This window comes from Rhinolophus hipposideros (assembly GCF_964194185.1).
Source record: "Rhinolophus hipposideros genome assembly, chromosome: 10".
In the NCBI taxonomy this organism is placed as follows: domain Eukaryota; kingdom Metazoa; phylum Chordata; class Mammalia; order Chiroptera; family Rhinolophidae; genus Rhinolophus; species Rhinolophus hipposideros.
The window spans coordinates 80856769-80884108 of record NC_138056.1 but is presented as its reverse complement, the minus strand read 5'-3'; the positions used below and the strand labels follow the sequence as shown (position 1 = coordinate 80884108).

Genomic DNA, 27340 nt, shown 5'->3' with positions numbered 1-27340 from the left:
GTGTACTTTTTCTCCTGAGCTCTTTTCTCTTAATTGTTAAGATTTGCTCGTGTTAGTGCGACCTGACTCTGCATCCTGGTGCCTGGCTCCGGGGAGTGTTGTGATACAGAACGGGTGTGTGTGGGCATGCCCAGTTCCAGCTTTTACAAACAAAGGATGTCTAGCTCCCTGAGGCCAAGGTCACAGAGGTGTCTTGTTCACAGATCCCTCCCAGCTTCTGTTTACTCAAGAATTATGAATGTGAGTGTGTGTGCTGGGGGTGGGGTGGGGAGGGAAATGATGGCATGAAATACAAATTAAACAGCAACGAATGAACTCTGACAAACCAAACCACAAAAAATACCAATTCCCTTCTCACGGGTGACATGAAAACGCCAACAGACTAATTGACCAATTATCTTTGTTTCATCATCCTAAAAAGAAAATATAACCACGAAGGTATGGCTTGTGGTTATGGGGCTGATCCAAGCTGAGGAAGTTATGACTGAAATGACTGCTCTCACCAACAATTAATATGCCTCTGAGGCCATGAGGTGGGGGCGCTGTGCACACGCTCAACACTATCTCATGGCCGTCAGATGACTTTTGAAGTACGAGCCTCCTGGGATGTTCCAGCTCTCGCCCTGGCGAACCCTTAAGGACACGGGCACAGTCCGTAGCCCCCAGTCCCTTGCCACAGGATACGTGCTGGTCCCCATTGCTGCCTCGCTCTTCAGTCCCCTCACGCTAGCTCTCTACCATGGTAGCCACAGTGCAGGGAATCCTTAGGAATAAAGGCAATTAGAGCAGTACCCTGGGTAGAAAGTCTATGTCGACCTGCCAGAGACCGTGGCAATCCAGACACACAGCTGTAAAAAATAAAGGAGGGAGTGGACGGGGTGGTTAGTGATGTTTTCAATCTAAGAAGGAAGAGTGGGTGTTAAAGAGTTTAGTTCATCAGAATCAGCATGTCCTAGAACAAGTCAGTGTCAGTAGCTACATAAAAAAAGATCATTATGCACGGGGGGCGGGGGGGCAGGACCCATGCTCCAACATGCAGCACGCCGACAGAGGGGGTGCAGGGGCTTCTCATCACACATGCTGGTGGGGGAGGGAGGGGGCGTCCCATTTACACAGAGTCCTCAGGAGCTGATGGAGTCACTGGAGGAAGAGACCCTGCCCTTAGGTGATGCCATGGCATTAGAAACACACGTTTGTGTCAGGGGCATTTTAGCCCACCACAGCAAATCCACTCCTGGGCTCCTGGGACAGTTGCCTAGGTTTCCCTGTCGTGAACCCCGACATGCAAAGCTCTGTAGGCTCCAGGAACCAAGGGAGTCTGGTGCATGGTACTCAATGCCTGTTTTCACATCTCTTCCTCTAATTCAGCGCTGGGCTCAGTAAACACTGTGGATGGGAACCTAAGGTACATGGCCCATCCAGCATATGGTCAGTGCATCCCTGGCAAGTTTTTTTCTTTTTTTGGGGGTGGTGGTGGTGAGTGTGGTGAACAGGGAACATTGGATTTCAGACTGGAATGTGGTTTGATGAGGGAATAATTATGCTTTGGAATGCCATAGGCTCTCAGGGATTTTTTTCAGTACTGGCCACATTTTTACTGATAGCCAAGACCACTGCTAAGGTGTGTTTCTAGGGCAACTGCAGGAAACATCTTCAAACATGTCTTGCCTGCTTAAAATGTCTGGAAGAGATCTCTCTTCAGAGGTATGAGTTAGTTTCTACCTTGTTAACACTGTGCCTTGCTTCATTCTGAATTACAGCATTGCACAGAAATGACCAAACTTGTTTTTAAAAAAGAAACCAACAGGTTTCAACGCAACATCTGCTCACATTTAAGATTTCAGGGGGAAGGTCTAGGCTTTTCCCCATATACCAGCCCTGAGCAGTCACCACAAGTCTAAATGGGCCTGGTCCCCCTTAGGGAAATACAGAAACCACAATGTTTGGGGTAAGACTCGGAGTTAAGAAAATCTTGGCCTCCCAATATTCTCTGCCCGAAGACTCACAGATTTGGATACTTTTTCAAATAGGTGTAAGTTCTAATCAGATGTTCCTTGGCTTTGCGGACATTCCTACTTAATTTCATACAATGTAAACATCAAACATCTCTGTTGTGGAAATGGAGAGGGCTCCGAGGCAAGACCTCTGTCCAGGAGTCTAGTTGTAAATGGGACTAATTAAGGGCACAGTGGCCATATCGAGAGAGCTGAAGTCCTCAGAGGTGGTCAGTGTGGAGGGCAAGGGGAGGGAACACACACAGGGCTCACACATGTGGGGAGCACACAACAGAAGGACAGACCAGGAACAAAGAACATGCGAGACGAGCTGTCAATGGTTTTGTCTGTGTGGATGTCGCCCAATGAGTTCTCAGAGAAGAGAGGTCAAATAGGGAAGCCCTTGCATGCATGGGCACACTGGGCGGTTATTGGTGTTAGTTTTGCTTTCGTGAGCAATGCAGCCTATATGTGTCTCAGGTTGTGATTTGAAGTAAAAATTTTCAGTTAGAAGAGAATGGAATGCATATGACTCCCAGGGCAGGTTTTGAATAGGTGTTTGCTTTTACTGGGGAAAGCTGTGAGCAGAGGCTACCTTTTCTCTTTACAGTAAGTGTGAAATATTTTCACAAGGTTGTGACAGACACAATATTAACTAATTATTTTGTCACCGCTATGCACTTAATTAGGCTATAATTTTATCTCCTTGGCTGCAAGGGTCAATAGTGTGCTTCTTGATGACACAGAGATCTCCACTCATGGTAGCTGCCAAACAACTTTTGTTTTGATGTTTTCCCCCCTGCCCGGGAGAGGGTCACTCTTGAAAAGTGACACCTCAGCAATCACAGCCAAACTGCTCTAATTCAAAATTCTTAAATCTCTCATCAGAAAGTCCTCAATTTGTAAGAGTTTTATAAGGCACTGTCATTGGTTTTGAGCAAATACAACCTTTGCAATTGATACATATCTCTCTGTAATGTTTCCATGTTGTGAACAGATATATTTTCAAGGAAATGCAAAATGCCACTCATTTTAGAGCAACTCTGATTTTTAGAATGACTGGATAAAGTTAAACAACATTACTATAAAGCTAAATTACAAAACTGCTTTCTGGGAAATAATTTTTGTGAGCTATATGGTAAAAATTCAAGTTTGCAAACTGTGCTGTGGTTAAAGTGGTTTTACTGTAGATAGCAGTTTGCAAGGCCAAATTTCTTAGGGCACAATATTAAACCAAAGGCTGTCGTGGTATCAAATTATCATGTCAAGCCTGCAAAGAATGATGATTTCTGCATGTGAATTGAGAACAAGAGGAAGTCTCCCAAATGGCTTTGCTAAGGAAATCCGAGACAGGAAGAAATGAGTGGGCTCTAGGTGCCAGGCTGTGGTCCCAGATTTATTTCACTAATCAGAACAAAGAGTTTTACCTTCTGTTCACCAGCGTGGACGACATCATCAGCACCATGCAAGCCACATGACAAAGTCACATGATACGCACGCACATGATTGGTTGAAAGGAAAGTGGAGAAGGTCACATGGAAAATACAAAAAATTAAAAACTGATGTAAACAATGGGCAGGGAGAAAAATCAACAACAAAATCACAGACTAAATAAAAGGAGAAATCAAATAAATTAGCAGCATATATAGGAAACACTGGGAGGACGGTAAAACCGCCCAGAAATAGGAGAATAATAAATCATAAAGAGCATTTGGTTAACACCAATAAGCATTAGATACAGCTGCAACACTGGATATTAATAACATGTCAAGAGCATGTAAAACTTGTTTGAAAATAGGGAGGTGTTTCTGTCAGGACCCAGGTGTCAAAGTCAATCCCGGAGACTGTTGAAGGAAAAGACAAAAGCAAGTTATTATTCACAGATTCCAGAAAAGTCTCGGCATCCTTGGGAAACAAGGGCAATGAAACAGACAGAACATGGATCATGAAAGGGAAAGTCCCATGATTTTTAAGGCGTAGACTGTGCGCTCTGTCAGAACAAAATATGACATCACATTAAGAAAAGTCATTTCATGTTTCCTTTTTGTCACAATGAGGAGAGGGGGCACGGACTGAATGAGGTTTGGTGAATGCAGGCCAGAGAAGATGGCCCTGGAGATCTTTCCTCACTTCCCCATTTATCTTCCCGTGTTATCCCACAGGCCCAGAAGAGATACCCAGTAGAGACACATATAAAGGAAGAGTTCCGGGCAGAAAGAGAATAGGTTTCCTTCTGGGCGTTGAGACAATGGCTCTGTCAACAGTGAACAGCAGAAACTAAACCCCTAATCCAATGAGCTGAGAGCCTGACATTAAACAAATGCTTGGGCATTTGTGGATACAGTTATCGCTTTCGAATTGTGACTGCACTGATAAGACACACATTTGATTTTTACAGTGGAAAAACTAGTTTTCTTGTTTGGATTGATCCACTTTCCTTTTTGTCCTATGTTGTATTTACGTTCCAACCTGTCACTTAAATATAATACGAATGACCTTGCTTTGTCAAAAGGCATTTTGGGTTTCCCACCTCAACTTTCATAGGCCAAGCAAGTTCTGGCTATCACCAATTGAAGCTAAGAGAGAAGAAGGGCCAAGAAAGGAGGTGAAGATACTTCTCTGCCCAAAGCACACCACTATTTACAAATAATTCAAGAGAAATGCTTTAGCCAAGTTATATGTTCCCTTGCCCTTGTGAGCCGATAGAATGTGCGCTTCTTACTGTCTAACGTTGCACAGGTTCTGGCACATTCCAACCATCGGTGCCCTGCAGAAACTATATGCAACTGAGAAGTTTATCCTTTGATTTTATTTGGAATACTTTCATTCATAATGGACCAACACACACTCACACTCACACAGACACACACACACACACACACACACACACACACACGCAAAAATAGGAGACATTATTTTCAACCCTATTGACTGATTGATGACTGATGCATTTTTGTATGCTTCTAGGTTGCTATTAGTTCCACTGCAATTCACATGTGCAACGTTTTGCCTTACTGTTGAGTAATACATTCATGCTAAATACAAGCCGCTGCCCAATTATGACTGTTTTTCCTTTATCCCACTATCTACCGGGACTTATGTGAGTCAGCAGTCAAGTGGTTCAAAATGAAAAAAGACTCCAACTTTCTTCTCTTTGGAAGTCACTACTAAGAATTTTATCTGTGGGTAGAAACATCTGATATTTAAAAATTAAACATATGTCAGGGGAGAAACACCTAATTCCTCCCTGAAGAAAAATCTGGATCCAAGATTGTATTTTACTTCCAGAGAAAACCAACCTACAGTGAGACACATTAAACATGACACAGGTTGTGCAAATGCATACTGTAGTCTTCTCCTACTGTGCCTGGCACACACACTGCACCCAAGTTGGAAAGGACAGGAGTATCACTGTTAGAAAAAGAAAGGATGCTGTTAGTTGCATTCCTTGTCCAAGTGCAAAAAAAAAAAAAATCATCTGAATTAAACTCATGCGAGAGTACAGTTCATTGTCATCTGCTCTGCTCTGCTGACAAAATGAAACCTCAGAAGCATTGAGAATTAAAATTCATTGCAACACACGGAGAGAACACCAAGAAAGCTATGTTCTATAGTTGAAAAAAAGAACCATGTCATGCAACACACAGAACCAGGAAACTTTTCTTCTCTGTTCAATTATGTATTGGAAACCCTGGCTCAGGGAGCGGAGCGTGAGTGGGAGCTGTTGTGTGCACACCTGCTTTCTGCCTTCTCGTTCTGAGTCTTGCTGAATGGGATGCATGTCACTTTTTCTGTGCACTCAGAATTATAAAATCTAAAACTCCCACACAGTAGTGGATGCACACTGTAAACATTCACGTACACACACACACACACACACACACACCCCACTACCACCACCAGCTCCAGTTGATTTGTCAGGGGATTTAAGGCCTAACCCACAAGCTTACTTCATTAGAACATTACAAAGACTAGCTTGGAACATATTACAGTTGTGATGAAGTGTAAAGTTTTCCATGATGGAAAAGATGATATAGTCTTGCCCTGACTCCATCATCAGATGAATTCCAGAACTTTCATCTGGATTCTCAGCATACAAACTTGAGCGAGCCTGGTTACACTTTTTCGGACCATGATTTTTCTTGCACTGAGGCCTGCGAGGGGATGGAAGGATGTCTCCTACCCAGATGTGCTCTGTGTACACTCCTCCTCCACTCTACAGTCAAACAAAGGAGGGCAGGCTGTCAGGAAGCAGCGATTCCTTACAGCCATTTTCTCCTATGCTTCTCCTCGTTCTCAATCTTGTAGCTATTTCTATATGAGCATCTGTGTGTGTTTGTGTGTGCATGGGGAGGAAAGGGGAGGGCAGGAGAGGGCCAACAAAAGCTGGGAAGAGATACTATTTCTTTTGCCTTACAAGCGTTTTTCTAATCCTTTCCTATTTTTAACTTGAGGGTAAATTTGGAAAAGTCTCCTCATGCACAGAATATGCTTTAAATAATCACCCCAGTTCTTTTGGTGATGCCGAGTCTGCTCTCCTGGCCAAGCAGACAGCATGCTTAGGAAACCACACCAGGCGAGGGGCCGCCATGCATTCACAACTGTTGCTTTAATACAAGGGAAAACCATGGGCAGCGCTGTGACCCAGAAGTCAGCTCTGCAACAAGCAGCCATCTGGCCAAGAGCAGCTCAACTCTGTACTCACTAGATGGTTCTGTGGTTGTAAGGACCGGAAGAGGCCAGGTTGCTATGGAAACATGGAGGACAGAAAGGGCACAGAAAGGTGAAGGAGAGAATGGAGCTAAATTCATAATTAAATATGTGTGTATATATATTGAAGCCATTATTATAAAGAAAAAACAGAGATGGTGTAGGAGATATTCTCTCACTCCCTTCTTCCTTGATTTATCAATATAAATATAGATATGTTAAAGAGATTATCAGAGATTTTGCTGACAAATTACTCTCACACAGTAAGAAATAACATAACCCTCGTTCTTACCATGAATTCCAGCTACTACATGCTGGGCATTGTTTTGTGTTTTTCATACTTGCGAATTTAGTTTTCACAGATACCTACAAGGTATTTGGGAGATAAGAAATCTGAGGTTTGGGGAGGCTGAGTGACTCATTCCAGATCCTCGAGTTGTATGCAGAGGTAGTGGAACTGGGATTTGAACCTAGAGCTGTTTCTGCTTCCCAAACCTGAACTCCTGCTGCTACAGTACACTGCCTGGAAAGTACTGGGTGGGGTGGTAGGCTTGTTTCTAAGTCAAACAGATACAATAGGGGGCTTCCGAGCTTGGGGCTTGTGTTAAGCTCAAAAGCCCCCTATTGTATCTGTTTGCTCCTGTGGCTGCTCCCAAAGGGTAGGTGGGGACTTCTGATGTACTAAGCAGAACACAGCCAGCCAAGCGGCATGGCTCCGCCTGCCTGCACCCTTCTGCTGCTCTGAGCATGGGATGCATGACACCCTGGAACTCACTCAGCTGCTGGCTCACTTTGTTCTTTCCTCCCAGAAAGATAGGTTCAATACTCCAAACAGTGGCAGGCCTGGGGTTCTCTCTGCTCCCGAGGATGCAGGGGAACAAAAGGACAGGACAGCCAAATGAAACAAGATTATTAGTGAGCGGGGCTCCGGCAGGACGACGAAAGCTGAGACTGACCAGGGGACGTCATTGTCGGGCTTGATGGTACTGCTCCCGGGTGGGCAAACACAGCTTAATAAACGCTGTAATGCTGGTTGGGTTTTTTGGGCAGGGGGCCAGGGGGAGGGCAACCACTCATCCTATTTTATAGAGGAGAAAACTAAGGCTCGCTTGTGAAGGGTTAAATAATTTGCCTAGGCGCCTGCCTCCAGGCATATCTGCAAGCGGATACTGTTTATTTTCCCACAAATATTTACGAGAAATGTATGCATTTATGGAAAAAGTGAAAACTATAGGCCTCACTAGCTAATTTCAATGTCTGAATCCAACTGTGCCAATTAAAATGAGGGTGAAAACACAACCCCCCAAAGCATTTCTTATGACCATGCAGAACTGACGTTTTTCTTGGCCAATTCCTCTGGCTTCTCCAAATATCAGCTTTGGTCCAGCTCACCAAGAATCCCAGCAGAGGGCTGGGCTGCAACAGCCTCCGGGAGCCTGCACGCAGAGTTTTCTGTCCAGAGCCATGCTTTACACTGGCCTCCTGTTCAGGGGAGTGCTGCCTCCCACGAACCTAAGAGGCCCTGTGCCTATTTCTCTTCATATTTTCTTCTCTACAACCCAGCACTGCTTTCTGCCAACAGAGTTGAATTATCACCTGGTGAAGGAGATAACATTAGGCAGACCCACTGTGGCTGGTGGAAAGCGACCTGCAGAGAGATGGGTGAAGAAAATGATACTCACTATCTGGATGAGACAATGGAACAGGGGTGGAAGAGCTAGCAGGAGCCACTGAGGAAAGAAAAATGAAGGTGAAAAAAAAAGGGATAAAAGATCATCAAGATACACAGATACTGCATGAGAAAGTGGAAGAGCCAACCTTGGGATGTCAGTACAAGAAGCTGAAGCAAGTTAAAGTGGGGAAGAGGAACAGCGTGCACAGAACAGGTAGCCAGCAGACCAGTAGAAAGCAGGACTCTCTGACTTCACACCATAAACCTGTGCACCTGCCACGCCTGTGGTTCAGGCAAGGGATTGGGCCGGGAAGAATTGCAGAGGCCTCCAACCCTGCCTGAAAACAAACAGCCAATTCAACGGGACCAGGTGTCTCCACAGGGTCAGACGTACGGGAAGAAAGGGGAACCTGGACCCCAGCTTAAGGTGAACAAGTAAAGGAGAAGACGACTTTGGCTTTTCACATTAGATATCCCGTATGTGCTTATATAGAGGCATGTGTTTACACTGATGGCACATGTTTGTAACAAAACTTATATATCTCACCCCCTGATTTTAATATCCAAATAAATGGAAAGCACCATCCTATTTATTAATTCTTACTACTGGGTGAGGTTCGTGGTTGTTTGCCATCTGGATGATAACACAATCTCTGCTGCCTCCAAAAATACCCCAACAGAATGCAATTCTCTGGATACTGCTGTGTGTATGGAGACTGGTGCAAAGAATGTTGAGTGTTATTCTTGCTAAATGCGTAACTCTAACCAACTTTGGGTAGAAATGGTGCATCTAAGACAATTTGGACAGATCCTTAGTTTTCCACTGGCAAATACTAACAAGTTGTCCCAACCACAATCACAAGACAAAGTCCCTTTCAGAGCTATACAAACATTTGGAAAAACATCACCGTCTCTTCAACATTGCCTCGGCACTCATGGTTTGGTCTTCCTTATACCTTCCAGATGGTACCTCATTAAACCATGAAAATACAATGTCACTGGAATCCGAGCAACATAGGCTACTAACTCGTCATGATTTGGTGGTCTGCTTAATTCAGGTAAAAGTATATAGCTCTCTCATTTATTTTTTTGACTTGTGTTGTTTGCATAATTGTCTGTATTATTTGGCAAAGGATGGAGTTTTATGTGCTTTAACCGCCATATATCACAAAGCATTTCACTTAGACCTGCAGTGTGCCATCTAGGGGGCAAAATGTGAAAACAGAAATCTCAAGATGCCTCTTTTAAGAAATAGAAACTCATTCATACATAATCTTTATACCCTGAAGGAAATCGTTTACTTCATGCCATAGAAGCAATTAAGAGGCAATATCCAGGCAATGAAATTCTGAAGGTGTGTGGCTCAGTCATGAGGAAAAGACTCATAATAAATTGTGACATCACCTCTTTAGGGTCTCAGCAGCCCGGATGAGGAAACAGCCCCTCCCCAGGCACACACAGGTTGTCAGCTTTCCACCTAAGAGTGTCTCAACAGCATGAAGACATTCGTCCTAAATATACATGACACAGGGAGGTTGTCCCAGGTTGGAGTTCTATGTGTTTGGAATCACAGCTTCCTCATTACCTTCACACACACATTTATGAACTGCACCCATGAACCTGCAAATAGGTGAGCCGTGCTTTCTAATCTGGCAGCTCCGAAGCAGGAGTCTTTGCGATGTTTGTGGCTTTGGCTAGTTTCACTCACTCATCCCTGCTTTGACATACTCATGCCTCTGCATGTGGAGAAGTCTATTAAGGAACCACGAAAGCAACTCCATTATTGAGACATTTCACCAAACTTCAAGTGATGAGCTCATGTGAAATGCACTAGCTCTCACTTCGCCTCTCCCAACCCAGGTGTCTGGCAGCAGCCACTGTCTGTCTAGTATGCCAGCTTCCGCTGGTCCTGGACCTTTTCTCCCGAAGGCCACGGTCACAGGATCAGACTGCACACCTGCACCCCAGCATTACAGGAGGGGAGTGCGCTGTTGGTGGGCAAGGTAAGCCAGTGTCAGGAAACACACGTGGCTGCTTCCTGGACTTGGCATGAGCACACAGCTAAACTGCTGTAACTGCTGACGGCTGATTTTGTTTACCCAATTTCAGACAACTTTTGTTCCTTCCACGTAATGGGAGTAAGAACTCAGAGAAGGTCCTTTCTAAAACTTGACCTCACTTCCTGGAAGCAGTAAGTGGGTGTTGTCATGGTGATACCAAGCTAAGGTCCAGCTGCCTGTCACTTGCAAAAGTTAAAAATTGAGAAACATGGTTGGTGGAAAGAAAAGCAGGCTGATTCAGAATGCCGGCATTCTGGGAGGTGGTCTTTGGACAGGAGTCCGTCATCCTCCCAGAAAACAGGGTGTCAGTGGCCGTGGTAAATGCTGGCATCTTCCGCCCAACGATATCCTCTCTCAGGACAGATCTAGGAGCAATGCGATACCCCTTGGGCTAGAACCCCCACTTCAGCAACTCTAGGAAGGCCATGACGGTGCGAGAAGAATAACCAACTTTGGTGGGAATATGATGTTCCCAAGTATTTCCACATGTGTAGCACCTATTATCCTGCTCAAGTTCTTGAAACAGGCACTCTCAATTCCAAGGCCGTGCCATGGGTCTCCTTATCTAAAAGAAGTTTACTTTTTAATTCTTTAAACCATAACTTTTATTAAATGATTGAGAAAACTGATTTTTCATGCCACTAACAATACCTGCTACTGTATTATTCATGATCTGCTTGGCATGGAGAGGTGATCCTACCATTTTCCAAAGGGCTTCTTGGAATCTTGGTTAATTACCCATTTTCATACTACCAGACCACAAACAAGACCTAGAGGTCTCCCTTTTTAAAAAATTAAACATTGGCTTTTAAAACAGCAACTGCTACAGAAATTCTCACCCTTACAAAGGCCGAGCTGCCAAGGAGTGAAAAGCACTTACAATCTTTGAAGTCCAAGACCCAGGTACTCTGATTCAGTTCTCAAACCCCAGTTACTGGTTAGAACCTCAAAGGAAGCTTCACCACAGCCTTCCTCTCTGTACCGTAACTTAGCCAGCATTCATGTACTGGTAACCTCTAGAAGAGTGGAAACAAGACTCAAGCTAAAGACCAAGCTTCAGGATCTAGGAGGAAGGCGTTCTCACGCCCAGAGCTGTTCTTCTGCATTCACTCACGGAAGCGCTGCCAGCCCAGAGCAGACGGCTGTCAGACCTACCTGACAACTCCACCCCCCACCCCCATTTTGATTCCTTCCCGAACTGGTTCATTCAGGAACCAACTCTGCTGAGATAGTGAATTTAGGACTTGCTCAAAATCTCAAAACGCCTACACCGAGCTACTTAGTTTCTGCTGTAGCTGCAATATTTCTGAATAAATTTGTAAAAGATAAGCTTACCCGAGTGCCTTTCAGGAGCTAGGAGCTTTTTATGACACGAGTGTGCAGCTTTCTGAATACCTTTTCTTCCAAGTCTCTCTGGGTAACATTTCCCTCCACCACTCTGAGCTCAGTATAGGAGGAAGGAGCCAAGCCTTAGTGGAAGTGAAGCTTGGGGGTATCTGTGCAGGCCGGGGAGATCAGACCACAGTTCTGCTCCTGGAATAGCAGGCCAGCTTCCTCTTACCCTTATTCCCTATGTCTGCTAGTTACAGCTTATACGATTAGGGGAGCCCCTCCGTGGAGAATCACACGTCTCTACATGTTTGGCAGTAGAGTTACTAAGTAGCTAGTTAGTTTTCCCAAACATGGAAACAAACGTTGGAAGTACCTCGTGCTAAAGAACAGAGTTGACAGTATCCTGCCTGCAGGATGTCCCCATAGCTTAGAAACTTTGTGCTCCTCTTTACAATTGCAGCTGCTGCCTTCTCCACCAGTCCTTCCAGTGCCCTCCAGCTACCACCCTGAGAGACTAAAGGGAAGGCACAATGAGCTCAATTCTTTTATCTCCCAAAGGCAAATATGAAAATCCTTTCAGGTTTTCTTCCCATGAAGGGATTTTGAATAGGGGCCTGGTGAGGATGTGGTCACTTTTCTGGCATTCTGCCTAAATGAGAAGTGGTGTTATTAGAGACCATCTGCAGACCCCACTGCACTTGGCTCAGCAAGCATCATTGTCACAGGGTAACTGTCACACACAGAAATTAATAAATAAACTGAATTTCAAACACATAAAAGTTGCATGCTCTAAAACAGGACGAGTGTTAGCCTCTCGGAGTAACCTACGGACATGAACAAGACTAGACTAAGGTCAGTGTGGTTAGGGCCCAGACAGTCATCTACTTCAGCCTCTAGGGGACAAAAAGGCACTGGAACTAAATTAAGAACTAGGACTAGCAGATGTTAACGCTATAGAAACAGGTAACGAAGTATGAAGAGGCACTTACGTGGAAGAGGGCTATCTGCATTTCCCATGGATGGAACACAGACGAAAAGACAAGAGACAGAGCCAAGAAAAAAAATAAGATGTAAAAGAAATGAATAGGGTCGGCAGAACACATGGTGCTGGAAACTCAAATTATCAAATTACTTCAAATCCAGAAAGAAGCAATTCCTGTAGAAGGAAGATAAGACAGGCTTTCTACTTCTGGGAAGAGGTAAGGGGATCACTTTGCAGGTCCCTGGCTTCAAAGAGAAGGAAGCAAAGGAATCCCCCCAGGTGCCTTTTACCTCCAGGAATTAAGAGAGGGCCCAGGGAGCTCTGGGACCCTCAAGGAGCCTGGTCTACAGCGTCTTCTTCAGCTGGATGGACTCGTGAGCCATCCAGGGCACCGATTCAGTTCTGTGGAGGGATATCACTAGAGCAGGGTTCGCCAGAGCCTGGCTATTTGTGGGACGGGAGGGGAAAGGATGGCAGGCATAGTGTAAGGACAGAGGGAATGACGGAGGAAAACAGAAATGCATCCCTGAATGGCATCAGGAAGAAGTGGCTCTTCCAAGAGGCTGTGAGGAAGGGAGACGCTGGGGAGTGCTCCTGGTGTGGGAGGGAGGAGGGGCAGACAAGTCCAAGGCCTTTTGCATTGTTGGGGCGTTGCTTCTGCTCCGACATCCTACAGCAGTCTCCGCTTTTCTACAACTTAATATCTCTGCTGCATCAAAGGTCCCACAACTAATTATGTGAACTGTCACTGCCGTTACCCTCTTCCTTCAAGTAACAAGCTGCTTAGGGACTTTGTGACCTGTGTCAAAAAGCCAATCTCCCAATTCCCTCCACAACACCTTGCTGTGTTTTTTCTCATTCCCTTTAATAATGTGCCGGTGGTTTTCCTCCCTGGCTGTTATTCTAATCAGCTGGATCAGCTACTATGACAGAGCCACCAAGCCCTTTGAGAAAGAGTATAAAGGGACTGGGTATCAGCCATCACTGAGGGCCAGAAAACTAGGAGGTGGGACCACCTTGAGCAGAGGGATCTGAAAGACAAAAAGCTGTCATCTGAACAATGGTCCGGACCAGCTCAGGGTCCCCCATTGCCCCCACGAGAAGAGGGTGGGCGGGTAGAAGAGGCAGGGCAGCTGGCTTTACTTACGGACTGGCTGCGTCTTGAACTCAGAGGCTGCGCTGATCTCGCCCAGACCCTTGCCATTGAGGGCTGCCAGTCGTACCGCGTACGTCGTCTCAGGCTTCAGCCCCATGATGGTGACGATACCCTCCATGCTGGCTGTTGTGAGAATATGGGAAGGATAACAAAGGATCAAAAGCCTATTGGTAAAATGGTGCAGCCGCTATGGAAAACAGTCTGGCAAGTTCTCAAAAACTTACACATAGAATTATCACCTGATCCCGCAGTTCCACTTCTGGACATATACACAAAAGAACTGAAAGCAGGCACTGGAGCAGATATTCGTACACCCATGTTTACAGCAGCATTGTTCACCATAGCCAAAGGGTGGACACAACCCATGTGCTGATGGGCACATGAATGGATAAACATGTGGTATACACATGCAATAGACTATTATTCAGCTTTAAAAAGGAATGAAATTCTGACACATGCTACAAAATAGATGAAACTTAAGGACATCATGCTAAGTGAGATAAACCAGACACGAAAGGATACATTCTGTATTATTCCACTTATACGAAGTACCTAGAATAGTCAACTACACAGAGACAGAAAATGGTTGCCAAGAGTTAGGGGAGGAGGGAATGGGGAGTTATTGTTTAATGGGTAACTGAGGTTGGGATGCGTAGTGGTGATGGTTGCACAGCAATGTAACTGGACTTAATACCACTGAACTGTACACTTCAAATCGTTAAAATAGTACATTTTATGTTGTATTACATTTTACCACAGTAAACAAAAAATAGCTAGAAGTGATGTTACAAAAAGAAGCCTGTGGGACAAATTGTGACATGGAATCGACTCCACAAAGTTGGTGTGAGGTTTCAGAGGAAAGTTAGGGTGTAAAGGGATTGTGCTTTTGTAGTTCTAGTCCTGATTACACAGAAAATCCTTCCAGAACCCCCCTCACACTTCCCCAAAGCTGGAAGAGTGACGGAAGCTTCTGGTGGAACGAACTCTCAGCAAAACTGGGTTGATAGATGCCTCTGAATAGCTATGACACCAGGTCCTAACTCTACTCTCGTTACTACCTACCAGCCAGGATTACAATTTTCTCAGACACAAAACATACTTCACTGAGTTATTCCAATTCACCCCAAAGGAAGAGTTAGACAGAAATATACTCAATCCTTAGGAAAAGATGGTCTGGGCTCAGAATTTTCAAATTGCAGGCTGCCAAGGGTCATTTGAAAAATCTTGAGTTGGAACTATGTCGTGGGGTTGATTTAAGAGCAGATTTGTCTCGCTGGTTCTGCTTATTTGGTTAATACCATAATGATACGACAGTCCCTGAATACACCCAAGCAGGACTGGCTGGGTGATGGCAGGGAACCGGCAGCACATGTAACCCACATACGCAGAGTGGAGTGAACTGCACTTGCCTTCTGCTTGCAATGTGGTGGAGGGGGCCTCATCTGTCCTGGCGGGGTCATGGAAACCGAGTTCTGAAGTACCAGGGGACAGAAGGCCCACGACTCTGCATGAGATCTGACTGTACCCTAATTCTGGGGGGACGGTGATGGTGCTGCAGCACAGAAACGTGAACAGGATGGCAGGTGAGGACATCTGGCGTCCCCCAGTAGGTGAGAGCGGAGTGCTACCTCACCCAAATGGGCAGTCAGGTGCCAGGATCCGGTGAGCGCAGAGGGTGAGTGCGTGCCCAACACTTTGTGCCCCACTCACCTTCCTTGGCATCATACCACTTGAAGTGCCACACTTCCTCGCCCACTGCTCTCCACTCAGCCTTGTATTTGAGGATGGGCACTCCGCCTGTGGCCTCTGGCTCATCAAACTGCACCTGTGCTGTGCTAGAGTATGGCTCCACCTGGTCAATGGATGGTGAAGATGGGGTGTCTGTGGGGAGGGCACATACGGAGACGCAGGTGAGCCCGATTTGGTCCAGGACACAACTCACAATCACAAAGCACATCTCTTATTCCTGTTCACTCTCAGAATCTTGTTGCCTGTATCATGTCCTCCCAGCCCGCCTCACCATACGATTCTCTCTGAACATGCCCCGTGCCCAGATGCTCAAGCCTCTATCCCTCCGCTTCCTGACCCTCTGGCTTTGCCGAGCCTGGCCCTCTTCTTCCCACTCTCCTGACATCACCAAAGGACACAAAATGGGCCGGCAAGGGTTTTAAGTGTGGTGTAGCCCTAAGGGGCACTCACCTGCTTGGACGAGGATAAATTCCAAAGACTCCTGTCCAATGCGGTTCACTGCAGTGCAGTTGTAGTTTCCAAAATCATTTTCAGAGTCTGGGGTCACCTTTAGAAAAAAGAAGCTCTTAGGTTACATGTCTCATGGGATGGTTGCAGCCTCAGCTCCTTATTTATTAGATTAAATTAGTAAAGAATAGAACCAGTAAAGCAGGACTCATTAGCTCTAGTCCAGCCTTACACCAGAGAGAACAGACGGGGGCTCATGGGGGCGGTACACTCTGCGTCCCAGGCCCTGCTCTCGCCTAGGGAGAGAAAGGGGCTGACCTGAGGTTCAGTTTCTTCTCTAGCCAATGGCTCCTGGCTCGGAACATGCCAGAGAAGCAAGAGACATTTTAGCCGCATACAGGAGCCTACCCATAGCCCAACTGCCCTTTCCACCCTGCCCTTTGCCCCCCCGCCCCACTCACCTCCAGGTAGCTGGCGGAGGGGGTGTTGTAGACCTTGATATTGCTGTAGTTGGAACTTGGCAATAGCTGACCATCTCGGAACCACGAGATTGTGGCACTGGGGTAGGCAAACACCTCGCAGGTGATGTTTACCTGGTTCCCCTCCCAAGTGTACACAGCCACAGGGCCCTGCAACTTGGGGGCATCTGCAATGAATGCAAGTGACTATCAGGAAGACTGCCACTATTGTGGAGCCCCACATATCCTGTCTTCTGGCACTGAGAGGCGGGTCGCCCCGAAGCACAGCTAGTGCCAGGGTGCAGTAGAGGTCGGGGCCATTTCGGCAATCCTGTGAGCTGTGTGGTAAGACAGAGGGCATGTGGCTTGTAAGAAACCTGGGGATGGTAAGCTGGGGACACAGCTGTGAAATGGCCTAGGGCCGACTGCCGCGGAGACGGCGGGCAGAGCTCACAGGGTGCAGCTCAGGTCCTAGCTGCTCTTTTCCCCCTTTTCCCCGACCTTGCACAGTCCCTCCCCTCACTGTGCCTCTTCGCAGTTATTCCTCACATTGCACTTCGAGGTACATGGATTGGGAGTCCTGGCCGATGGTGTTGCTGGCAGTGCAGATGTACTCCCCAGCGTCTGTGTACTGGACGCCCTTCAGGGTCAGGGATGACACTCGGGCGTGGCTGCGCACCACCATGTGCCCGTCCAGGGTCTGCGGGAGGGAACGGAGAGCGTCAGAGCCCGGACAAGGCGGGAGCTAGGAGACCAGGCCATCGCTCGTCTGTGACCAGTCTCACATCCTCTCCCCTCTCTCTGCCAATGTCTACGTCTCGCTTTAGGTACCAACTAGCGGGGGAGGCGGCAGAGAGCACCACAGAAACTTGGGTGTATCCAAAACAGAAAATGGGATTCAGTTTATGTCAAGGAGCCTAACCTATGTGCCAAGATTGGTTTGGGCAAGGACAACCAAGGTCCCCCAAGATGACTTTGCTTGGCGTGTCTAATATGGAAGCAAAAGCCCTGACCAGCAGATATTCCAGCAGAAACATCCTTGTCTCATGAGATTCTTGGAAACCTGCACTCCTATCCTTTCCTTCCAGCAGTCTGCCCATTTGCCGGTTCACAGTGCGTGCACACATAATGGGAAATCCAAATGTGCTAAAATGTAAGAAATTGTGTAAGAAACCTGTATTTATGCAGATGTCTTGCTTTCCTGGATGCTTAAAGTAAGATAATTTCATTTAAAAAAAAGCCCAATAATTCAGAGCTCAGGAGCTGCTGAGCTGGCGATGAGGGTACCTGGTCCCCTCTCTGGGCACCGGGGTACAGGCAGATCTGGCATCCTTGACACCAGTCACTACCATTTTTCTAGCCCTTGATCCTATAATTGGCTTTCTGAGTCTCTCAAATTACAGTGACTGGTCAGAAAGGAAATAAGCATGTGATCCCTAGGCAGTGGGTACCAAAATATTTCCAAAGTGCCCCTCCACCTCCATCCCTTTACACTCTAAGTACAATGATTGCTGGCCTAGGAAAAGTCTGGGCATGTGGCTCAAGTCCGGGACCTCGAGGAAGCTGGTAATCTGGAGGAGTTTGCTCCTCAAAGGCTGGCTCACACTCTATCTCCAGCACATGGTATTCCGCAGGGATGGACAGGTGAGTGGCCTGCAAATGGCATCTGCCACCTAAAGGGCTTGGGCCTTTAAAGAATGAAAGGACACCTGATTTCAGACGCTTTTGATAAAATTTAGAACGGCAATGTCCTACAGCAGCCTGTTTGGGAAGCTCTGAAGCAAGCCTTCACCAGCTCTGTGAGCAGTCTCAGCACATCTATGACGAGAAGTCCCTGTACCATTACTGGTAGGCCTAATCCATTTCAGCCATATCACATTTCACCTCTGGAAGCTAGGACACAACTTCCAGCAAGGAGACAGAAGAGCCAAGCCACATTATCCCCAGCTGCTGCTGCACGTGCCACTTCTCTCTGAGAGGAGTGTCCAATGCCCGTGGCTCTCGGCTCCATTTGACTTGTACGTCTGTGAGGCTGACTGGCTGAGAAGCTGTACCCCAGGAGACGCCCCACACATTAATGAGACAAGGCAACAGACAGGTGTGGAGCACTTGGCTAGATAGCCTTGTCTCAAAAGTCTCCAGTTTGTTGAAGACATTGGATCCTGGGCCCCCGTTCTTGTGAGCTGACAGGGTTCTGCCGGTGGAGCCCAGTGGCAATTTTCATGCGCCATACAATATCTTTCCCCGTCACTCTAAACTAGTGGCATTGAGAGCGTGAAGCCATCCCTGCAAATATCTCTGAAGGGCTGACCTGACCTGCTTGTTACCCGCTTTGACCCAAAGACAGTAGGACAAAGGCAGAGATTTGAAGTCCACACCGGCTTTCTGGTTATGGCAGTGAGAACACAGGTTCAGCCGACAGTGATGCCAGCCAGCAACTGAACTAGGATTCTTTGTCACACAGACGTGTCCTGGGGCCATCACACACAAACATAGAAAACTGACCAGAATCTTTGGGAAGTCAAGAGAACATTTCCATAAGGGAGATATTGCAGCAAGAGATGCCAAGAAAGTCATGTAGGTAAGAGTAGGACATTAACAAGTAACAACAAAGCAAGGCATGAGCAGTCTTTACTCAGAATAATCTAGGAAATGGTTGAATTGACAGCCACACTTCCCCTCCCCCCTTCTATCTGATCTCTTTCCTACATTTCTCTATGTGGAAATTTTTCTCATTTAACGATGTCAACAGACCAGTAGGCAGCCCTCTATAGAGAATTCTAATTTTGCAGCGGCTCATGACAGGATTGATGATGGGATTATTTGCCAGATGCCGAATTCTCTCTCTGAGGGGACGCAGAGACTCCACTGAGACTGGACTATCTGCTTCAGAAATGTTTTACTCTGGCACCGGGACAAAGTCAGGGAGTGCTGTGTATAAGCCATCCAGACCAAAAGTCACGTTGATAATTCAGGCTCTGGAGGAGGAAACAGATAAACTCTGGGCAAGAACGAAGAGATCATTATGGCAAGAAGACCCTGTTTTGCAAAAGACCATGAAGGGTAAATATAATTATTCTTCTCATCAAACCTTTTTCATTTCCTTTCTTCCAGGTAAAAGTGTTAAGGCTTTTCAGAGCTTACAGAATGAAACTGGCCATAATCCAAGCCATCTTCTGAGCTCCTCTGGACTTAACGGTTTTCATCTCTGAATGAGACAAATAAGAGGGAATGGAACTTCTGAGCCCCAGGGGTGGCAGTCATTTGAAAGTCAATTATGTCCACTGTAAGATACTGAAGATAAGGACACTTCTGGAAAACGGAGTGACGTGTCTGCTTTCCTGGGAGTAAACCTATTACTTCCACTTATGGTAATAATTCTCTTAACATTTCCTTACTGCTCCTGATAAATCTCAGCTCCGCCTCTAGCCAGGTCTAAATCACAATGACAGGGGAAAGATGTACAAGGCCAAGCAGAATAAGATCTGTATCTGCTCAGGATGGCTCATAATTAACCCTTCTCTCCCTTTCCCAGTCCCAGTAGGTCCATGACTTTGGGGCCATAAAACACCCAGGCTGTGATGGCACTAAGAGATTCCTGTGCCCCAGGAAGGGAGTATTTCACTGAGGAGGTGCCCTAAACCATAGTCCCTATGACATGGAGGAAGGTCTAATGCAAAGAGAGCATATAATGGAACTAGATTTGATGATGGCAGAGTGTTCCTGTGCAGAAGCTCATATCAGTGCCTGCGGACAGGCAGTCAACTTTTAAATATTAAACAGCATTAAATATGTATAGCTATGACCTGAACACGAGTTGTGTGTTCTGAATAATTATCATTTTTGAAAGACTAAGAGGATAGAAGATTACTATACTAAAATTCCATCTGGAGAAGAGAGAGTTATTTTTTAAAGAAAGTATTTATAGATTAGATCCTTGAACCCCATCTAAAGTATACTGGTTTTATTTCACTATCTGTTACTTAATGACACAAATTGAGTAAAAAATGATAGGCATCAACATGAGCAGGATCTTAGGGGTGTAAAAATTAAAATCTAAAGATTAATATTTACCTTCAATTTTCAAAATAAGTCCCCTGTTACCCAAACTAAAGCAAGTAGTCACAGAAATTTCAAAGGCTAAATGCTACCAACTTTTAGAAAACATAAACCATTTGTTCCAAATCATTCTAATCTCATAAGTTTAATGCTCTATGAAAGTAACATAGATTATATTTAACAATTTGGGAAAACCAACGAGAGATGTCATTTGCATTGCTTCGAGATGAAATGTGATGTGATAATTTATTAAGACCAATCATTTAAAAATAAGTGAGCAACAAGATGAGTTGAGCTGGAAAGGAAAGGGCTGAGTCAGTTTTTAGACCACGAACTCTGTGACTTTATGATTCAAAGCCAAATCAACCAGGTGAGAGTCAGAAAATTTCACCATTTGAAAACGCCTGGCATGAGAATTGGGGCGATTTACTTCTATAAGTATAATTACCTGGATGTGATTTTACCAGCACCAGCAAGAGAATAAGGTCCAGTTTTAGGAAATAATAAGGATTTGTTCATCCACTCCCAACACAGCTTGCTTGCTCATCCTAAAATGACACTATTGCTAAGTAACGTCTACCACTATTGACCTATTCTTTAATCTAACTAAAGTACTAATTAGTTTAGCATGTCTGGTTATTAAACTGTAATGGTGAGTTAAACTGCAATGCTTTCAAAACTAAAGACTGGCTAGTGGTCAGGTAAGCTATACCTCTTGCTTCTCTGGTCGAGTCCACGAAGCCTGGAGAGAACAAGATATAAAACACAACAAGAAAGCAGTAAAATTTTACAACATGTTGCTTTAGAGAATTGATGTATCACACTGCATTCGTGCACATGCAGCTTCTTTTTAATTCAGAACTTTTTCCAAAGCCCACTTTCAATGATGTGTTTATTACCCAATTTAATTTAGGACTTAGCTTACATTCAGCCCCCGCCCCCACCTTATGAACACTGAGATGATATAATTCAAAGGTAAAGGCTTTCCTGATCTTTGGTAGACATATATATGTATCGCAGCAGACATATGGGACTGCTCCTATCCCAAAATGTCTTGAATATTCCTCATAGTAATTGGTGACATTATTAGCTCTAACCACATAATCTAGAGATACTTATAGACTAATTTTCCCCCTTTGGATTTTATTAGACAGCTTATCACAAATACACTAATGCCATTTTGTGCTCATGCATTTTATAACTCTTTGCATGCATACTATTAAAAATCAAATTTTTATTTTTATTTTTTTAAAAAAAGGAACAGAAAAGGAGCAGAGAGGCACATTAGGAATGAGAAGTATGAAATCCTTCTTAAGACTATGGGTCAGGAAGCTTTGAGAATACTGAACTCTGAATGCTGTGTGAGGGCTCCAGTGAGTTCTCAGAGGTAGGGGAATGCCCACATGGCATGCAGGCTCAAGCGTGCACCATCTTTACCAAGCATGGCAATCACAAAAAGTGATCCAACTCAGGGACACAAAGGTTGGGTTTTTCCTACCCACATCTAGATTTTTTATTTATCTGGCAGTTGGGAATCTACTCTGCTTACAGTTTTTCTGTTTTCATACCGGAGTCAAAAGCATCATACCTGCATTGTTCTTTCTATTAGATGTCATGACTGCCTGATTGTCTCTGATGTTCAGATGGAAAAAGGACAGAAAAGATGCCAGAGACACAGCAATGCAATCCAGGAAATGCAAATGAGTTAGCAAACATTTAGTAAGAGTCCACTAAACGCAAGGAGCTCTTGTGAAATATGATGGAAATGTTGAATTATATCACATGATGTCGGAATAAAGAAGAAAGTGAGAACAGAGGAACATGCATAGACCAAAGTAAGAGTGGGCCAACATGTCAAATGTGGTTGCCAATTCCACATCACTCAAGCTTGTCTGTCACATGCCAGGGCTGCATGAACCAAAAGTTTTTTACGGGCTGTATCATATGGAGTTGTTTTTCAGATCTGATTTTTCTTGTGTCCCTCTCAAATCCTTGTAGTTTTGTGGCTTTTAGGATAAGTTAGTTGCTAGTAACACAATGTTTCTAGTAGCCTGACCTCCCATCTGTGCTGGGTGTAATGACAGAATATGCTTTGCTCCTCACAATTTGATAAAGGTTGTGTGGCCTCCTTTAAGACAACCTGATATGCAAATACACACACATAAAATAAATTAGGATTTGATTAGTACTATTTCAAGAATTGTTGGCTCCAGGTTCTTTTCATAGTCACAAGTTTTATTATCTTACAAGTCTGCAGGAATGTGTATATAAACTAAAGGGAAACATCCCTCCACTTATTCTAAAGTATTCCCTGTTAGACATTTGCCCACACCTGGATAAGCCAGACTCTGAGTGCTCAATGAAGGTAACTTCTCCAATGTTTAAAGTGGACGCCTCGTTTGTATTGAATGAGGGATTCTTCCTGGTGATAAAAAGCTCCAGTTTGCAGAGAATCCAGGATTTCAAAAGGTCTCTCTTATTTGTGGGCTACTCAATCAGCTCAAGATTCAAGGTTCATTAAATGCTTTTCTTTTTTTTTCTGTTTATCTCTTTTGATCTCAACTCTTCACCCCTTTCCTTTCCCTTAAGCACTAAGGCTTCACATGCCTTTCTTCACCAGTCGTTTCAAAGGCAAGTACAAATAAGCACACAGTGCATTTGTTCTGTCAGGGATAGATGATGCAAATCATCATCCAGAGGTCTCACTCAATATGCAAATGGTACCTGGAATTTTGTACCACTCACTTACATACCTGGCAATAGTTAAAAGGAGTCTGGGTGGGAAGACTAATGAAATAATGTGGATGCGCACACTTTTTGCATTTGTTATCACAATGGCTTTCATACACATTGATCAAACTGACCCACTGGGATGTTCAAATATGTTGTGTTTTTTTTGTCAACATAATAGTGACCACTAATAAATGAATTAACTTTCAGACAGATGATCTTTTCTAATGATCTTAATGACCCAAACTTAGTCTAACTATTATCAGTTGTTGAGTAAGACCAACTCAACTAGCTGAAGCTTAGCAGATTGACAATAATTAATCTCCAATGCATAATGGGACTAAACCTAGAGACACGGACAAAGATGAGGTGTGGCAGGCACTGTACTGGTCTTGGCTTTTCTTTTTTTAATGAAGAAAAATATCAGCACATCATTAGAAAGTCACTAACTACATGTCTATGGTTGAAAGCCTTTTCCCCCCTCTTCTCTTAAGAAGGGTAATATCAGCTTCAACTAAAGGAAGTAAAAGACCAACTTGTTTTAATTAGCTTATATTGTAACTAACTTGATTAAAGGTATCATTGAGCCTTCTACCAACGTCATTAAAATCAAGAGAGAACACCACGGCATTAGGTATTCTGTCTTCTGAGCCAGTGGCCCAAAGGGAAGCTCTGGTGGCATTCTAAGGGCTCTGTACTTGACCCTGTCCCAGTCAACGTTTTTACCAGTGACTTGGACAAAGATATTTCAAGTATGTGTTCATATAAGGTTGAAAGCAATAGCTAATACAAATGCTAGATGCCAGTTGCATGGGGAAGACCACTGAATTGCCTGCCGTTAAGACTCGAACTTAGATGGGGGTCACCATTGACTGCTAGACCTCATTACTTTATGAGTATATACACTATATACATATATATATATATATATATATATATATATATATATATATATATATATATATATACCGGGGGTGCCAAAAATGTATACAAGGGGACACTTTGGTCAACATTGCTCAAGCAGTAGTTCACCGTAATCAGAACTGTCTGGACGCTGATGGTAACCACTTTGAGCTCCTCTTGTAATTGCAGAAGTCAAACGTGACTTGTATTCATCTTCTGTTATCGGTATATATTGAGTATTACAATTTTAATACAGTTTTCCTTTCTTAAAATGTGTATACATTTTTTGGCACCCTCTGTGTGTGTGTGTGTATATATATGTATATATATATATACACACACACACACACAATAGCGGGGTATGGGTGGGTTGAAATTCCCTGGACCCACAGACCTCTGAAGGACAGTTCTGATGAAAACTACTCTTGACTATCGGAAAGAGGGACTCAAATGGTTGTTCTTAAGCCAGGGAGCATCTGTACATGTGGAATTTTTGGTAATCACAAGCATTAGAGGTGGCTACTGGCATTTAGGGAGAAGGGGACGATGGTGTTAAATATCTTGCAATGCACAAGACAATCCCGGCTAAAGAATAGTCTTCCCAAATTGTCATAGTGATCCCAGTGAGAAACACTGGGTTGCAACCAACAAAACACAACTTTTCACAGAAATAAATATAAAATTCTGCATGCTTGGTTAAAAAATCAATTGTATAAAAACAGGATAGGGGATATGTGGCTTAAATGCCATTCACATAAAAAAGACCTGAACATTTTAGTTGACCGCAAGCTCAATATGAGGCCACAGGATGAGGAAACTGCTAAAGGCTAATGCAAATTTAACTGCATTACAGTGTCCAGATCAAGGGAGCAATAACCCACTGGAAGTCTGCAGTAGTGACACTGGGCACCACAAAATGTTAATGGTGCACTAACGAACTAGTATAGGACAACTCTGTAGTAAGGTAAAGGGTGAGTTAGAGGGAAGACGAACAGACTGACTAAAGGAAAATCAAGCAGCTACTTTAATGACTCCCATGTAAAGACTGAGTGGCAGAGGCAGGAAGACTGAGACGTGGAAGGGGAAGGAAGCAGACTTTCCTGATCATCAGCCTCGGCCGGCTATCCTGCAGAAGACTGACACTGACACCTTCCAGGCAGGGGCTGAGTGACTTTCCGCAGATGTGCTAGGAAGGGGAGCTGGGTAAGACTAGAAAATCTCAAAGTGGGCCTTCCTTCCAACCTCCTCTGATTCTAGCATCTTATGTGATCTAATTCTCAGGAGTCTTTCTTACCTTGGCAATTAGATACAAATGTCTATTCTTATCTGCTTAGCATATCATCCTGATTTTAAAAAGAAAATCGTTTTCTTCACTCCTACAATTCAGTGACTCTAATCATCTTGATATCTAATTATATATCATGCTACTTCAGTTGGAGGAATAGATGAGGAACAGCCGCCAAAGTAACACTGACATTTATTATTTGGAGTCTAACACACCCATGAAGAGGCCAGCTTTGTTTTCCTAATTATTAGTTGTTCATGGTATAAGATGAACACCATGCCTTTTTGATGTCAATATATAATTAGTAATAGAAATGGCAACTTTTCTATTCAGGGTTTCACTTAGATATGTTAATTTGTAGTCACATCACTGGCCGAGTTGGAGGGCTTGTTCTAACATCGATTCGCTCATGTTCCAGTAATGTCACTTCAAGTAAACCTGAAGGCAGTCCATGGTAAAAGAAACCACAGTACAACCTATGTGGTTGGGCTTAAATAATTATCTGATTGAGACAAATGACCTACACTGATAACTGAATTATACAGAGTCTACTTGGCTTGATATGGTCTCTGCTGGACACCTTGGGTCTCAATACTTGGTAAGTATGAGTCTGTATTAGTGCCTGGTTATTTGTTCTCATTCTATAAAAATGAATTCACAGATACAAGCCAGAAGTGCCAACCTATTGAAGGACCTGCGGTAGGCACAAATCTTAATAACCTTTCTGGGTCTAGCTTGGCTGTTGAGCTATTCCTAGAAAACATATAGAATTTAAAAACATTGTTCATCTGGAATAGATATTATTTCTGTCCTTCACTGCAGGTCAAAGACATACACTAGGTCATTCTGGACAAATCTACTCTGAAGCCTGATGTAGAAAGATCTGTCAAGCAGCAGCCCAGTGTTTTAAGCCCTGAAATGTACATTCAATCCATGTAGCACACATGATGAGAGCTGAAATCTGAGCTGAGGGCTTAATCCAATGTTGATAAAGAAAGCATCCAAGTAAACACCACATTTCTTAATCCAGTTGGTTTTCACAATATCGAACAGCATATGTGAGTTTCAAAAATACTTAGCAGTTCCTTGGTTGAGGTTTTGTTAAGTTCAATTCAACTCTGGAGGTAAAACTTACAAAAAATAGTAGGGTTTTGGAACAGTAATTTCTGTTCCTTTTGATTTAGTTTTGTTTTCTATTAGTGAGACAGAAATCAGTTTGTTAAATGCAGATTCCAAGTTTGGCTCTGGTATCTCACACTATCTTTTTTGGGGGCTTTATTTTGAGTTTACCCTCTCTAGGGATTTCCTTTAGGCAGGCAGAAGAGTGAAGATCTATCATTTCTGACATTCTGGTCAATAAGCAATCCATTACAAACATCCTTTAAAGCTAAGCCCATTACTTCTGAATAGGTGACAAAGCTTTGGCCAACTGAAATGAAGCCCATTACTACAGGATATACGAGATGAGATTGGAGAAGTGCCATACGACGGTTTAAGTTGCTTTAAACCCAAGCTTCTTCCTCCTCCTGCTTTTGGCCCACTCAATAGCAAAGTGCTACATGATGTGGGGTCACCTCAATTTTTATATATTGTCAATAATAAAGATAGCTTTCCGGTGGCCTATATGTCCGCATGCTTTAAAGTTAAATCTTCCCAGTCATTTAAATTTGTCGGGAAGGTTGCTACTTTGTTCGTACACTCTCGGTGACTGTGTTGTAGAGCCCAGCACAATCATGATCATGTAGAAACTGCTAATTATTTTTGCCTTTAAATCAAAATGATATACAAATGTGACCAAGAACA

At 44.1% G+C, this 27340-nt stretch overlaps 1 protein-coding gene across 5 annotated transcripts in view; it reads right to left on the bottom strand.

The window, feature by feature from the left end:
- The window catches only part of NCAM1 (neural cell adhesion molecule 1), a 67940-nt gene that overhangs the window by 24749 nt on the left and 15851 nt on the right, over nt 1–27340 (bottom strand). For 4 of the 5 annotated variants that reach the window (XM_081061921.1, XM_081061920.1, XM_081061922.1 and 1 more), the window contains exons 8-12: nt 17110–17260; nt 16564–16748; nt 16106–16202; nt 15617–15787; nt 13898–14029 (exon numbers count right to left, since the gene is read on the bottom strand). In XM_081061921.1, the coding sequence (XP_080918047.1) occupies nt 13898–14029; nt 15617–15787; nt 16106–16202; nt 16564–16748; nt 17110–17260 (736 nt within the window). Of the gene's footprint in view, nt 1–12757; nt 12773–13897; nt 14030–15616; nt 15788–16105; nt 16203–16563; nt 16749–17109; nt 17261–27340 lie in introns of all 5 variants that reach the window. The other variant, XM_081061919.1, reaches the window with a different exon arrangement.